The 13,085-nt window shown below is 35.0% G+C and overlaps 1 protein-coding gene across 1 annotated transcript; it reads left to right on the forward strand.

Annotated features, from left to right (window-relative positions):
- The first annotated feature begins 201 nt into the window (after positions 1 to 201).
- On the forward strand, positions 202 to 4,706 carry LOC110923167 (transcription factor bHLH162). The gene is made up of 3 exons (XM_022167343.2): positions 202 to 429; positions 1,068 to 1,421; positions 4,486 to 4,706. Exons 1-3 carry the CDS (start codon positions 304 to 306, stop codon positions 4,561 to 4,563), a joined length of 558 nt encoding a protein of 185 aa, XP_022023035.1. The 5' UTR covers positions 202 to 303; the 3' UTR covers positions 4,564 to 4,706.
- The last annotated feature ends 8,379 nt before the right edge of the window (positions 4,707 to 13,085 follow it).

Consider the following 13,085-nt stretch of genomic DNA (forward strand, 5'->3'; position numbering starts at 1 on the left):
TGAAAGAAAAAAGAAAAATACGTTTATGATAATTTCAAAATTATAGTATTTCTTTCAAGGAACATCGTTAATGTGAATTTGTGTATCAACAACCATTATAAACTTGTTGGATGGTCTTTTTGATGCATGTGGATCCCACAAAAGGTGCTTTATCAAGAAAGGTGGTGTATATGGGATGTGCAGGCTTTGCTTTAATAAATTTTTTTCATCCAATGATAGTTAATTTTCTGCTATAAACATAAATAGAATTGAAGTGCTATAAAAACAGATAAAGATCCTTTCATTCGTAGTGTGACAGAAGAGATGGAGTCCAACCAAAGTTCTTCATCTTCTAGGGTTGACAGAAGAACCATTGAGAAAAACAGAAGGATTTACATGAAGGCCCTATACAACAAGCTCCATTCTCTTGTGCCTCATGAATCTTCTAGGGTTTTTCACTCTCTCTCTCCCCCTCAATATATCTATTTCCACGATGGACATCTGTGGGATGCAAAAGCTCTCGCGTTTTGCAGATGAATGCCCACGGACGAACCCACAAACACTTTTGGAGAGATATGTATGTTTCATTTCCAATGTGGTGGATGTCCGTGGGTTGTTCAATTGGGATAGTTTTAGTTACTTCTAATGATCTAGCTCATATCATGCTCTCATATATGTTTTGTCCAAGTTATTGGGCATATTTTTATTTAATAATTCTTCATATTAAACGAAAAAAAAGTGTTCATTGGCATGATAAGAACGGAACTCTAGGCATTAGCTAGCCAAGATTTCTTCTAATGCTACTTTTGGAGCAACCATAAGTCGTTGTGGCGACAACCACTTGTAGAAATGCAGGTAAGGATGCGTACAAATTAAAAGACCTAATTGGCCAACACCCCCTAGCCCCACGCATGCGGGAGCCTAGTGCACCGGGTTTTCCCTATCAACAAATTTTAGGGTTATGTCATTAGTGTTTGTGCCTTCATGATCTATTGGTTTTATGGGCTAAATCTTAAGATTTTGAAACTCTTTTGATGTGTGGAATTTTCCCTATGTTAATTAGTTTTACTTTTGCTAAAACCTTGCAGGATATAATATCACTACCAGATCAACTACAAGAAGCTGCAAACTACATTAAGAAACTGCAAATAAAACTGGAGAAAATGAAAGAAGAAAAGGATCATTTGATGCGGATGAAGAAATTGGAAATTAATCCTGACAAGAAAAGCAAAACCGCGAGTGTGATGGTGGGGCAACAAAGAACACCACAGATTGATGTTCGTGAAATTGGGTCATCTCTTGAAGCCATTCTCATCACTGGGGTTGATTTTCAGTTCCTGTTCAGTGAAACCATTCGTGTGATTCATGAAGAAGGTTTTGATGTCGTCAACGCTAGCTTTTCGATCATTAACGAAATGGTTGTTCATACCATACATGCTCAGGTAAATCCTTTTATTACTTTGGCAATCACTGAAATATACACACATGTATAATTAATATATTTACAATACACTAAGGTAGCGTTCGTTTCACAGAATGGAATGGAATGCAATTAGGAAGTTTTTCTTTGTAAAATTGATCTTGGTTGGGGGAGGGAGGAATTTGAAATCCTTCACTCTAATGAAATTTGTAACTATTTCAACATTCCTTAGAAATCCTTCACTCTAATGAACGAATGGAATGGAATGTTGAAATAGTCACAAATTTCATTGATTAAAGAAATTCATTGGATTTCAAATTGCTCCCTCCCCGAACCAAGATCAATTTTACAAAGAAAAGCTTCCTAATTTCATTACATTTCATTCCATGAAACGAACGCTGCCTAAATTATTATGAGATAAAAAGATTAATTATTTATAACCATGGTTCATATTTTTATTGCATTTTACATATACATGAGTATGTTATATTTAAAACACAATCAAACTAATTTGGTCATATATTTTGTTTTGATTTTGTATTGTATGTAGGTAATATGTATGTATTACTGATAAAATACACATATGTCATATGTCGGTTACACACATAAACCAAATATCAAACCAATTTATTCATGTTTTTTTTTGTAGTTAGTACATTCATAATATTTTCTTTTATTTTCAAGTTAAGATAAGAAAAACGCATGACTTATTTTATTTTGTTTATTATAAAATAATAATGTTTAAAAATCTTCCCAAAAATTATTTTGTTTTACTAAAAGCTTTTTTTTTTTTTTGAACGATTATTTCTTTTAATCCATATCATATCATTTGTGAGACCGGAATCTAAGGCTATCCCCTTCTCAACCTAGATGATTTAAAGTCTTTGTCTTTATTAATAGACGACCACTCCATTAGTTGTTTTACTAAAACCAACGGGGTGGTGGTCCATTGACAAAGACAAAGTCTTTAAACATCTTGGGAGAGGGAGGTCTTGGGTTTAAGTCACACAGACAACAGGAATAAAAGAAATTTGCCGTTCAAAAAAAAGTTGTTTTACTAAAAGCTTTTAATGCTATATCTTTGTTATGACAATTTCCTACTTTCATACTAAAGGGGTTTAAATGTGTTTCTAGGCAAGTACTCGTTGCAATTGTTGATCAAGTACTACGGTAATTTTGTTTGGTAATTACGAAAATGTCGGTTGACCAAACCTATTTTTAAATTTGTCACGCTCCTTCGTCCTTGGAGCGGCGCATCATGCGCGGGATGCGTCCTTAGAGCAAAACCCAATAAAAATAGACATTTGGCCACAGGAAGCGTCCTTCAAGCACGGGAAGCGTCCGGTGAGGTTTCCGGCGAGTTGCAGATTTCCGACGAGTTTTCCGGCGAGTTATTAGATACCTCTTTGAAAGATACATCACTTTCTTGAGTTTCTTTGATTGGATTTCCTTCAAATAATCTCCTTTCTAGCAAAGAGACAAGAACTATGAGAGAGAAAAAATCATTGTTCAGTGCACGCACAACGAAGAGAGAGAGAGAATATGATGTACCTTGATAATGAGCACCATGTACCGAAAGAGTTTGGAGTGCAAATGAAACAAGGAGATGAGCAAGTACAAAGCTTTCAAAGCTTTTGAACATCATGCTTAACAATTTCTGGGTTTCCTTTTTTTATTTTTTCTGAACTACTTGAGAAGGTTTTATGGAAAACACCATGTGGGGGTTCAAAGTTCAAACATGTCGGAAACCTCGCCAGAAACCTGCAACTCGTTGGAAACCTCGCCGGACGCTTCAGAAACTTGCCCGACTCATCCCGTCCCGTGCTTGAAGGACGCATCTCGTGCTTGAAGGACGCATCTCGTGCTTGAAGGACGCATCCCGTGGCCACGTGTCCATTATTTATTGGGTTTTGCTCTAAGGACGCATCCCGCGCATGATTCGCCGCTCCAAGGACGCATGAGCGTGACAAATTTAAAAACAGCTTTGGTCAACCGACATTTTCGTAATTTTCCCATTTTGTTTTCTTTTTAAAACACCTTTTTCATAAATGAATCCAAAAGTTGAACAAGCAAAAAAGAACATAGACAAACCATCTTGGCTCAAATAATCAGAAGATGGAAAATCACCACATGCTTTGTTTTTTTAAATGATGACTTTCTTTTATTAGGCTATCGCACTTCTCAAATTCGAGAGTCCTCTTGCCCCACTTCGACCAGAACAATTTAAACTTTTACTTTTCTAAATTATCAAAATGGCCATTGACCATTCTCCTGCGCCATTGACTCTTTGTTTTCCTCAACCATACGCAATACACCGCACTGCGCCAAAAACACCCATGCGCCACGCCACACTCTCCTGCGCCATTATCAAGCTGCAAAACCTTTCTCATGCCCACATGCTCCTTGGCCACCATTTCCTTCTGCGCCATTTAGTCACGTGTCACACTCCGCTTAAGTGGTTATTTAATAAAATTCATGTCCCACAGACGACATGAATAAAAGAAATTTGCCATTCAAAAAAAAAAAAGAATGCTTTTAAAGATTTCAACTGTTTTTCCCTTTGAAGAATGCTTTTAAAGATTTCATCTGTTTTTTAATCACGAATTTAATCCTACTCTTCCTCAAATAATAACACATACATTAAAATGTCTACAGTAATATTAATTAATCATTTACTGTTTTATTTCAAACAGAAACAAAAATAGACTTTTTAATATTTGGTGAGATGTATATGCAAATCTTGATTGAAGTTCAATCAATAACTACATTCTTGTTTTTTTTTCAACGACAAATATAATATCAGGAAGAAGACTAAAGCTGAAAGAAAATAACAAATTTACACAGATTGCAAATACTATTTTGCTATCAAGTTATAAGTACAAGTTAGAATTGCGAGTTCCAGAAACATAACCGTGCCACTTTGACTTACAACATTGCTTTTCGTTTTCATTTGACGAGTTGAGTTCGTAGACTAGTTTAAACCTGTTTAATTATGAATCAATCTATGTGTTATATTGAAATGTTGCATTCATCTTAACCTGTTTATGTATTAATCAATGTCTTAATTATATTGTGTAAATCTACAGATTGGAGAAACTTATGCCTCAGAGAATGGTGTTTCAAGGATCACAGAGAAACTGAATAACATTGTGTATGGCATCTGAGCTTTTTACATTTATTGCCTACTTTTGTCCCTTTAATTATATTAGTGGAATTATGTATGGTTGGGATTCAATATCTTTACCAACACTAATTGGAATATATCCTTATCATGTATCGAATTATTAGATATCTGCTTTTCAGACAAGTTTTGCAACCCTATTATAAATGTTGAATGTGGTGTCTGCTATATGTATTGTCAGTTTATAGTCCCAATCAGAACATACACTACTAGATTAACAAAAATATATGTTATTTGCTTCAACTTCTTGTTCTCAAGTTATTCACAGTCATACCTGTAGGGTCCCAATCAGAATATACACTACTAGATAAGAAAAACATATGTTTTTGCTTTAACTTCTTGTTATCAAGTTATTTACAGTCATACCTGTAGTGGCTATGGTTAACTCATGATATTCTGTACGTTGCAAAATCCACCATTTCCCAAAATTAAGAAAAAAAGAAAAGGAAAAACCTGTATGGCACTACTACACGTGAAACACATATAGCACCTGGGATCCCTAATTAAAGACCCATAAGATAGGATATATAAATAATTAATAGAAAGGGTGTGTTCACTTTATGGTTTTAAATGGGATCCCTAATTAAAGACCCATAAGATAGGAGATATAATAAATAATTAATAGAAAGGGGGGGTTTTCACTTTATGGTTTTAGGATATGGGGTATGGGGCTTGGGTTGGGGGAAAATGTCTAAGCCATCACCTCGGGTGGGCTTGGGTTGGGGTGTGGCTCTTAGGGCTTGGGTTTTAAGTTGGGCGTGGGGCGGGGGAGCAAGCTGACATGGCGGGTTGTGAATGGCCCATTCAAACTAGCCGTTGGGGTCTATTTAAAAAAAAAAAAAATTCTTTTTTCCTTTATAAATACTTACCACATTTAACATTTTTCTCACACAATATCAAACACATAAAACACAATATTGCCATGAGTTCTTCAAGTTATAGTGAACCGTCATCATCATCTGACGATGGTGCGGAAATATTTCTACAAACGATCGCGGCGGTGGTGAAAGCTATCGTGGAAGACGAAGACGATGAGGAAGAGACTCAACAACCTAAACGGAGGAGAAGGTACATCGCTCGTGAACGGCACATCGCTAACGATTTGTTGGTAAGCGATTACTTCTCAGTGGAACCTAAGTATGATGAAAAAATGTTTAGGCGTCGTTTTCGTATGAGTAGAAACTTATTTTTAAGGATATCTAGAGATCTTGAGGAGAAATATGTTTATTTCCAACAAAAACCCTATGTAACCGGGCAATTAGGATTTAGTACGTGGCAAAAGGTCACGGCTGCACTTAGGCAGTTAGCGTACGACAATAGTTCGGACATTATGAATGACTATTTAAAAATGTCTGCACGTGTAGCTAGAGAAACTCTTCACAACTTTTGTTCGTGTATTCTAGAACTTTATAGGAAAAGATATTTGAGAAAGCCCTCCTTCAGTGACATGCAACAAATATTGGAACATCACGCAGATTATCATAGGCTACCCGGGATGCTAGGTAGTTTAGATTGTATGAAATGGCCTTGGGAACTTTGTCCTACCCAATGGCAAGGCGCTCACACTAGTGGATTTCACGGGGTGCCAGCCATCATGCTTGAAGCCGTTGCGTCCCAAGATCTTTGGATATGGCATGCGTTCTTCGGTATGCCAGGTTCACATAATGATATTACCATCATAAACAACTCACCTCTTTTCAATGATCGGGTAAATGGTATAGGACCCAAAGGAACTTTCTTTGTAAACGGGGTTGAGTATGTGTACGGGTACTACCGAGTTGATGGGATTTACCCGTAGTGGGGGGTTTTCGTAAAATCGTTCACAAGACACGGTACCGCAGATCCAAAGAGATTAAAGTTTAACAGGGTCCAGATGGCTGCACGTAAAGACGTCGAGCGAGCATTCGGTGTTTTGAAGAAAAGGTGGCGAATATTGGCGATGCCTTGTCGACTATGGGACAAGGATCAGATTGGAAACGTGATGTACACATGTGTCATTCTTCACAACAAGATTTTGGAGGATGAAGGTAGAGCGGTCGTAACCTACTATGATGATGATGACCCCCAACCAGGTAACGTAATAGACGAAGATAAAGCGACAAATGAATTTTTTATAAAGTCAAGGGATATACATCACAACTTCGATCTGATTTGGTGGCACATGTTTCAACGATTCCTGGGTTCGAAACCGACGAAGACGACGAAGAATGATAGGTTTTTATTTTGATAATTATTTTGTATGTTTATTTTAATAATTATGTTGTATGTTTATGTAGTTTTTGGTTATAAATATAAATATATACACATATATATATACTAAAAAAAATAAAAAGTTGATGTGGCTTGGCCACGCCAGCCAAGCCACGCCCACCATACCCCCTTCAAAAGTGGGTTGAAGACTTGAGTTTTGAAATTCCACGTGTCAACCAATGCCCAACCCAAGCCCCAACCCAAGCCCCACCATACCTCATGGTCTTAAGAAAAATATTCCATTAGCGGTATCTCTGCGAGACCAGGTATTGAATTAGACTATCTACCAGTGGCTGGGTGCGGAATTTTTTTTTTTTATTTTTAGGTCTCTAGTTATATAAAAAAAATTCGGTTCATAGCGGGTTAGATCGGGTCAGGTCATGTAAAACAAGTAAACATAAATAAACAAAGTTCCGTAGCGGGTCGAATCAGATTGGGTTTGGTCAATTTCAATTTTCAAACAATCATGGTCGTTCCAACCTTTTTGGAGGCCCAAGATGAAATGAAAATTTGTGGTCCATTTTTTCCTTCTTTGATTATTATAAATGATACTCCTTTATCCGTGTTTGAAACCAAACAAAAATCCAAAATAACTTTAACACAGAGTGGTTTGCTTGTATAAGGAATCAAACAAATCTAAAACAATAATTTGCACTAATGTTAATAGTTAGCATATTAATTTTCTTTTAAGTGGAGGCCCAAGGCCCAAACTTGAGTTATTTGTAATATAGGTCATGTGACAATCGGCAAAATTCCGGTAATTCCGTACAACCCGAACAACTAATTACATTAATTATTTTCGCGTGGTCGACTTGATTTTATTTAATTAAGTCTTAAAAGTATAGGGATTTTAAATATCATAGTTAAGTATGATAACAAATCCGTTGTGATTAGAAACAATATCCTAGACTGATACTAGGAACGCGAACAAATAATACTTGTGAGTATTAGTCGCGGTACAGTCTGACACGATAAAAACAAGACATACAGATATATCTACACAAATATTCTATAAAAGTTTTGTCTAAAATAACATGTGCCTTATTATTTAGAAAATTCCAATTAACAAACAAACTGTCAAAGTCCGCAGAAAAATATACTAATCTTGCGGAAGTGTACAGAATTCCGCAGAACGAAACATTAATTGTCTGAAAACCCAAAAATAAATATTATTTGACATAAATAATATAATGGGTATTAAAAACGACACAAAATCCGCAATTGAATCTTATTGCGTTAAGCTGCACGGCTAGTTCAGTAAACTGCCTGACAGCAAAGCCGGTACCAGAACAGTGTAAGAAATAATAAAATTTTTAGTCCAAAAGTTTGGATTATTAATTTGGATGATAAAACATGTGCAAAAACAATTTTTGTCATGTATTTATATAAATAAAACGCAGTGTCAGTATTTAACCCGGTACAAGACCCGAACCAACTTTTTCACCCGATCAACAAACTAATAATTTTGGTGGATTAGTTTTACCTAGTGTCACACTACTTTAAAATATAAGGGTTTGAAATATTGTAGATATTTTTATATAAATTATCAAAGTTCATGAAGGTTTATGTATTTCAAGATTTTTATAAAAAAAAATACAAAACCACCCTCCCCAATACTAGCTCACGGTTTTGGTGGGCCCCCATGCCACCATTTTCTAAGTCTTGATGTGTTGGAAAGACAAGAGTGTGATTAGTGTAAAGAACAAGATCAAGTAAAGCTTCTAAGACACTCCATCATCTTCCACTTTCCAACAAAACCATCAAAACTTTTTATCTCCTTTTCCCTTCTTTCTTGAAATTGGCCAAGCCAAAGAATTCACATCTTCACTTCCAAAAATCTAAACAACTAGAAATTCATACATACATGGAGGTGCATGGTTGATTCAAACCATTTTCAAGACTTGAAGATACACTAGAAACACTTTGGTAGCACTAGGAGTTCTTGAATCATCAACATTTTCATATCATCATCTTTATTTTACTAGCAAAATTGTAAGAATTCTTCACTAGTTTCTACCTTATTATCATTTTTAATTTTGAAAGAATACAAGTTCATCTTGAATCAAAACCAAAACAAAACCCACATGAAAAACACTAAGAAAAACCAAAAATCATTATTTTGATCTTATGAGTTTTCTATGATTTTGGATGAACTTGAAGAAGTTTATACTAGTGAATATGAATCTTGGTTATTTTTGTATAAAAACAAGATCTAAACACATGCATGTTAGATCTAACAAGATTTATCAACAAAAGTTATGAACATGAGTTTTTTTATGATTTAAATAGTTAACATGCATGCTAGAGAAGCATGAGAAATTATTTAAATCCATGAAACTAAAGTTTTGATAAATTACTTGAATAAAGTTTCTATTTTTGGAAATAATCAATAAACATGAAATATGTTAGTAAAAAGAGTTTCGAATACATATTTGTACTTTAAATGACTATATGAGTCACCTAAAACAAGAGTTTAAAAAAATCTTGTTCTACAAATTTCACTACTAGAAAATAGGGCTTTTGCTATCACACTTCGGGGGCAAAACGGTGGCAATTGCCCTTTTGCCACCGTTTTACCACCAAAAATTCGGTAAAAAAAGCACACGTAGCAATTGCCCTATTGCCACCATTTGCTACCGTTTATTTTTTTTTCTACAATTTTGCTACCGTTAGTTTGTCATGGTTTTTCTACCGCTTTTTGTTATCGTTTTGCTACCGTTTTTGTTGCTACGGTTTTGCTACCGTTTTTCTCACCACTTTGCCACCGCTTTTTATCACCACTATTGCTACCGCTTTTTGTTGTCACCATTTTGCTACCGCTTTTGTGAATTTTTTTGCCCTTAAATACCTATTTTTATGCTACCATTTATATTCTTTGCAAGACTAGAAAACAGTAAATTTATAAAATTTCAAGATCGTAACAAACATCGCATCATCCTCATGATAAACATCCAAATCAAAATATCAAACAATCCCAATTAAAACATCCTAAACCAAACATTAAAGCTAAAAATGTTTATACTTATTTGCGGACCGAAGTTGTTAGCATATATAGCTTCAATCTTCGTTATTCTAACGAGCATAGCTTATTTCTCTTCTTTCTCTTTTTCCATTTGAGCCATCAACCCTCCTATAATTCCATTGAACCTTTCTTTATCTTCTTCCTTCTCTTTAACGAGCTCCTTTATAATTTCAGTTAACTTCTCAATCTACAAAAAAAACCAAGGAAACTTAAGAAATTCAATCAAAGATTCATCCACATCAATAAAGATAGATGGCTCTGGCTGAACTTGAACACAGTTGCACCACCAAATTAATCAGAGGGCTACGACTACGGTCCCTAACCAACCCAAAGATACAGTAGTCAGTCAGTACTTTGGATCACAATAACCAGCACTAAGATCACCATCCAACAAGCCACTGTTGAGCTAGCAGAGAATTCATTTAAACCCACCCAACTGATGAGATAAACTGACCCATTATATATGATCATGAGCTAGAGTAGACTCCTTACTAGAACTAAACAACTGACACTAAAAACACATGCAGAAATAAACAACTAACCCGGAATACTGGAACTAACACTTGCATGCTGCAAGTGGTTGTCGAGGGTCACAGAATAACTGCTTATTATAAAAATGATAAATAAATATATTAGGTTAAACTGTCGTTTCAAAATTCCAAACTGTTACCACCAAAATCACACCGTATGCGAACACCTGGGTTTAGTCATATGAATAGCCATATAGTCTCTACTCCACAGATTATGTGCCAAAATCAATGCCAATAGTAAATAGAAATACAAGGGCAGAAGGAAGACTCTGTTATATACAATGTGAGTGAAGCAAGGATGAGAATATTCATGTGACAGTAAATGGAAATACAAGGGCAGAGGAAGACTCTATTATAAATGAAGACTCTGTTACATCAACTGGAGCTGGAATACTTTAAAAAAGTATGGATTCAACATATTGCTACTGATGTAGTTTTTTACTTGAACAAAATAAATAAATAAATACGCAAACACATTTAAAACATAAGATCCTTATAAAACTGGTTACCTGCTGGTGGAAACTTCTCTGGGCCTCTAGATGAGCTTCACGGACACGTGCGCAGTAACCCTGTGTATAATCAAAATTGAGTGTACCACAGTTCATATTATTTAATTAATATTTAATTCTAAAATACAATACATGTGAACTTGACCCCACATTAAGTAGCTTATGCAGACGGCTAACGTTGCCTCCCTGAATTAGCCAAGAAGTGTGATAGGGAAGCACCAGCCCAGAGCCCAGTCACATCAGGCCCGAGTCAGAAGTGGGTTAACTTGGCCAAGTTGGATCCAATGCAAGACACTTAAAGCCCTACTCAAGTCCAGCCCCACATTTTGTTCCACAACTGCTAATCTAGTGTTTTATTTTAATTAATGTCTTTTTTTTATTTGTTTGAAGTTGTCGAATAGTAGTTTACAATTCCAAAAGTGTAGGAAACATGGGTGATCATGTAGCTGGTAGTTATTTTTCTTTTCAAGTTATGTACCGGAACAATGGAAATGAAATGACAGTTTTTGAGTTCATAATCTTCAAACTAAAATTCACACAAATCGACATATGTATATCTAGAATATATTAACTTCGTTGTAGATTGAAACTGATGAGAAAAGGTACCAGAACATGAATTGATTGAAATGGAACTCCGATCGGTTTCATGCTACATCATAAAAATAAGTCTATTTGGAATATAAGACGAGCAGAGTGTGTGTTTCATGAAGCTGAAGCTGAACTCCGATCTGTTTGATGTTCGATCAAAACTAAAACCCTAGACTCAAAGTCCAGCCGCGACGGTCAGCGCAAAATAGACCGAAACTAAAAACTTCACCAATCTTAACATTAAACAACTGAATTCACAAATCATAGATCAAATTTTCATAAACTAACCTTGAATTAGAGAATTTTATGAAGATAATCAGCGTGAGAATCGGTCAAGTTAGGGTTTAATCAACGACTGGTGTGAATTGTGATGATAATAAGCATGAGAATCAATACACCTAAACATAATACACTTACAAAAGTAACAATAATAACAACTTGATGTCAAAATACCACTTACATCCTCTAACAACGAAATATATATCCAATTAAACCATAAACCTAATCACTCAAGTAATCGAACAACGAGCAACTAAATTCAGTGTTGAAATTTGCTACAATTGAGAGCCGATTAAGTAGTATCAGCGAAATCAACAGTCGATAGTCTTAACAGGTTACACATAAACAATTTTTCATAGAATCAGTTTCAGTAAACCCTAATTAATTGATCGAATCGAGAATCAACACATTAGAGAAATTGTAATTTGATATTAATCATCGAATTACAAGAATTTAGGTGGAGAATCATACCTTTTCAGATGTAGAATTCAAAGGAGTTGCTGCTTTGGTTGAGCTCGTCGTTTGAGTTCTTCGATTGATCTGTATCGAATACACAACATTAAGTTCTTCGATTGATCGGAGTGATTGAATGATCAAAGCGGTTGATACGAACGATTGCTGTCGATCAGAGCGACACATTTGATCGGAGTGATTGATCGGATTAAATGAGCAGAGCACAAAATTTGGATTTAGGATTTCATTGTGAGAGGCGTTATCAAACTCTTATTTTCGTGCATATATTTGATCTTCTTAATATGTTTCCCACGAATTTGCTACCATCAATAAACGGTGACAAAATTTTACAGCCTATGCACTCCCGTGGTAAATCTGTTGTCAAATTTGCTACCGTTCTTTTTGGTAGCAAGTTTTAGTGGAAATTGCCTAATTTTATAGTAGTGTTTTTGACAAAAATCAAGAATAAAGTTTCTTTTTTGGGAAAGTTAGAGACTATATCATGTTAATGGCACTATCGTTGACAAAATATGATGATTATTGATACTTAATGATGTTTTGTGTTGAAATGATTTGAACACAAGTTTTGTATAAACTTGGGAAAAATTCATATTTCAAAAGAAACTATGGCAAAATTTTTATAAATTTTGTCATGATCAAAAGTTGTTAAACAATGAAATTTGTAACAAGAAAACTATTTGAAATCTTTAAACATGATTAAACAAATTTTTGGATAAAAATTATGAACTCATGTTTTGTGAAGATTTCTAAACGAAAAGTGACAAATTATATATTTTAGATAAGATGTATACTTTCAAAATTCATCAAGTATCATAAATATATATTTTTCGTATGTTGATTATGTATTTAGTTC

This window comes from Helianthus annuus, chromosome 17, assembly GCF_002127325.2.
Source record: "Helianthus annuus cultivar XRQ/B chromosome 17, HanXRQr2.0-SUNRISE, whole genome shotgun sequence".
Taxonomy (NCBI): Eukaryota; Viridiplantae; Streptophyta; class Magnoliopsida; order Asterales; family Asteraceae; genus Helianthus; species Helianthus annuus.

Excerpts from the sequence above, each read along its gene's own strand:
- LOC110923167 (XM_022167343.2), top strand. The coding sequence starts at position 304 with ATGGAGTCCAACCAAAGTTCTTCATCTTCTAGGGTTGACAGAAGAACC. Across the intron at positions 430-1,067 it reads TGCCTCATGAATCTTCTAGG|GATATAATATCACTACCAGA; the intron begins GTTTTTCACTCT and ends AAAACCTTGCAG. Across the intron at positions 1,422-4,485 it reads TTCATACCATACATGCTCAG|ATTGGAGAAACTTATGCCTC; the intron begins GTAAATCCTTTT and ends GTAAATCTACAG.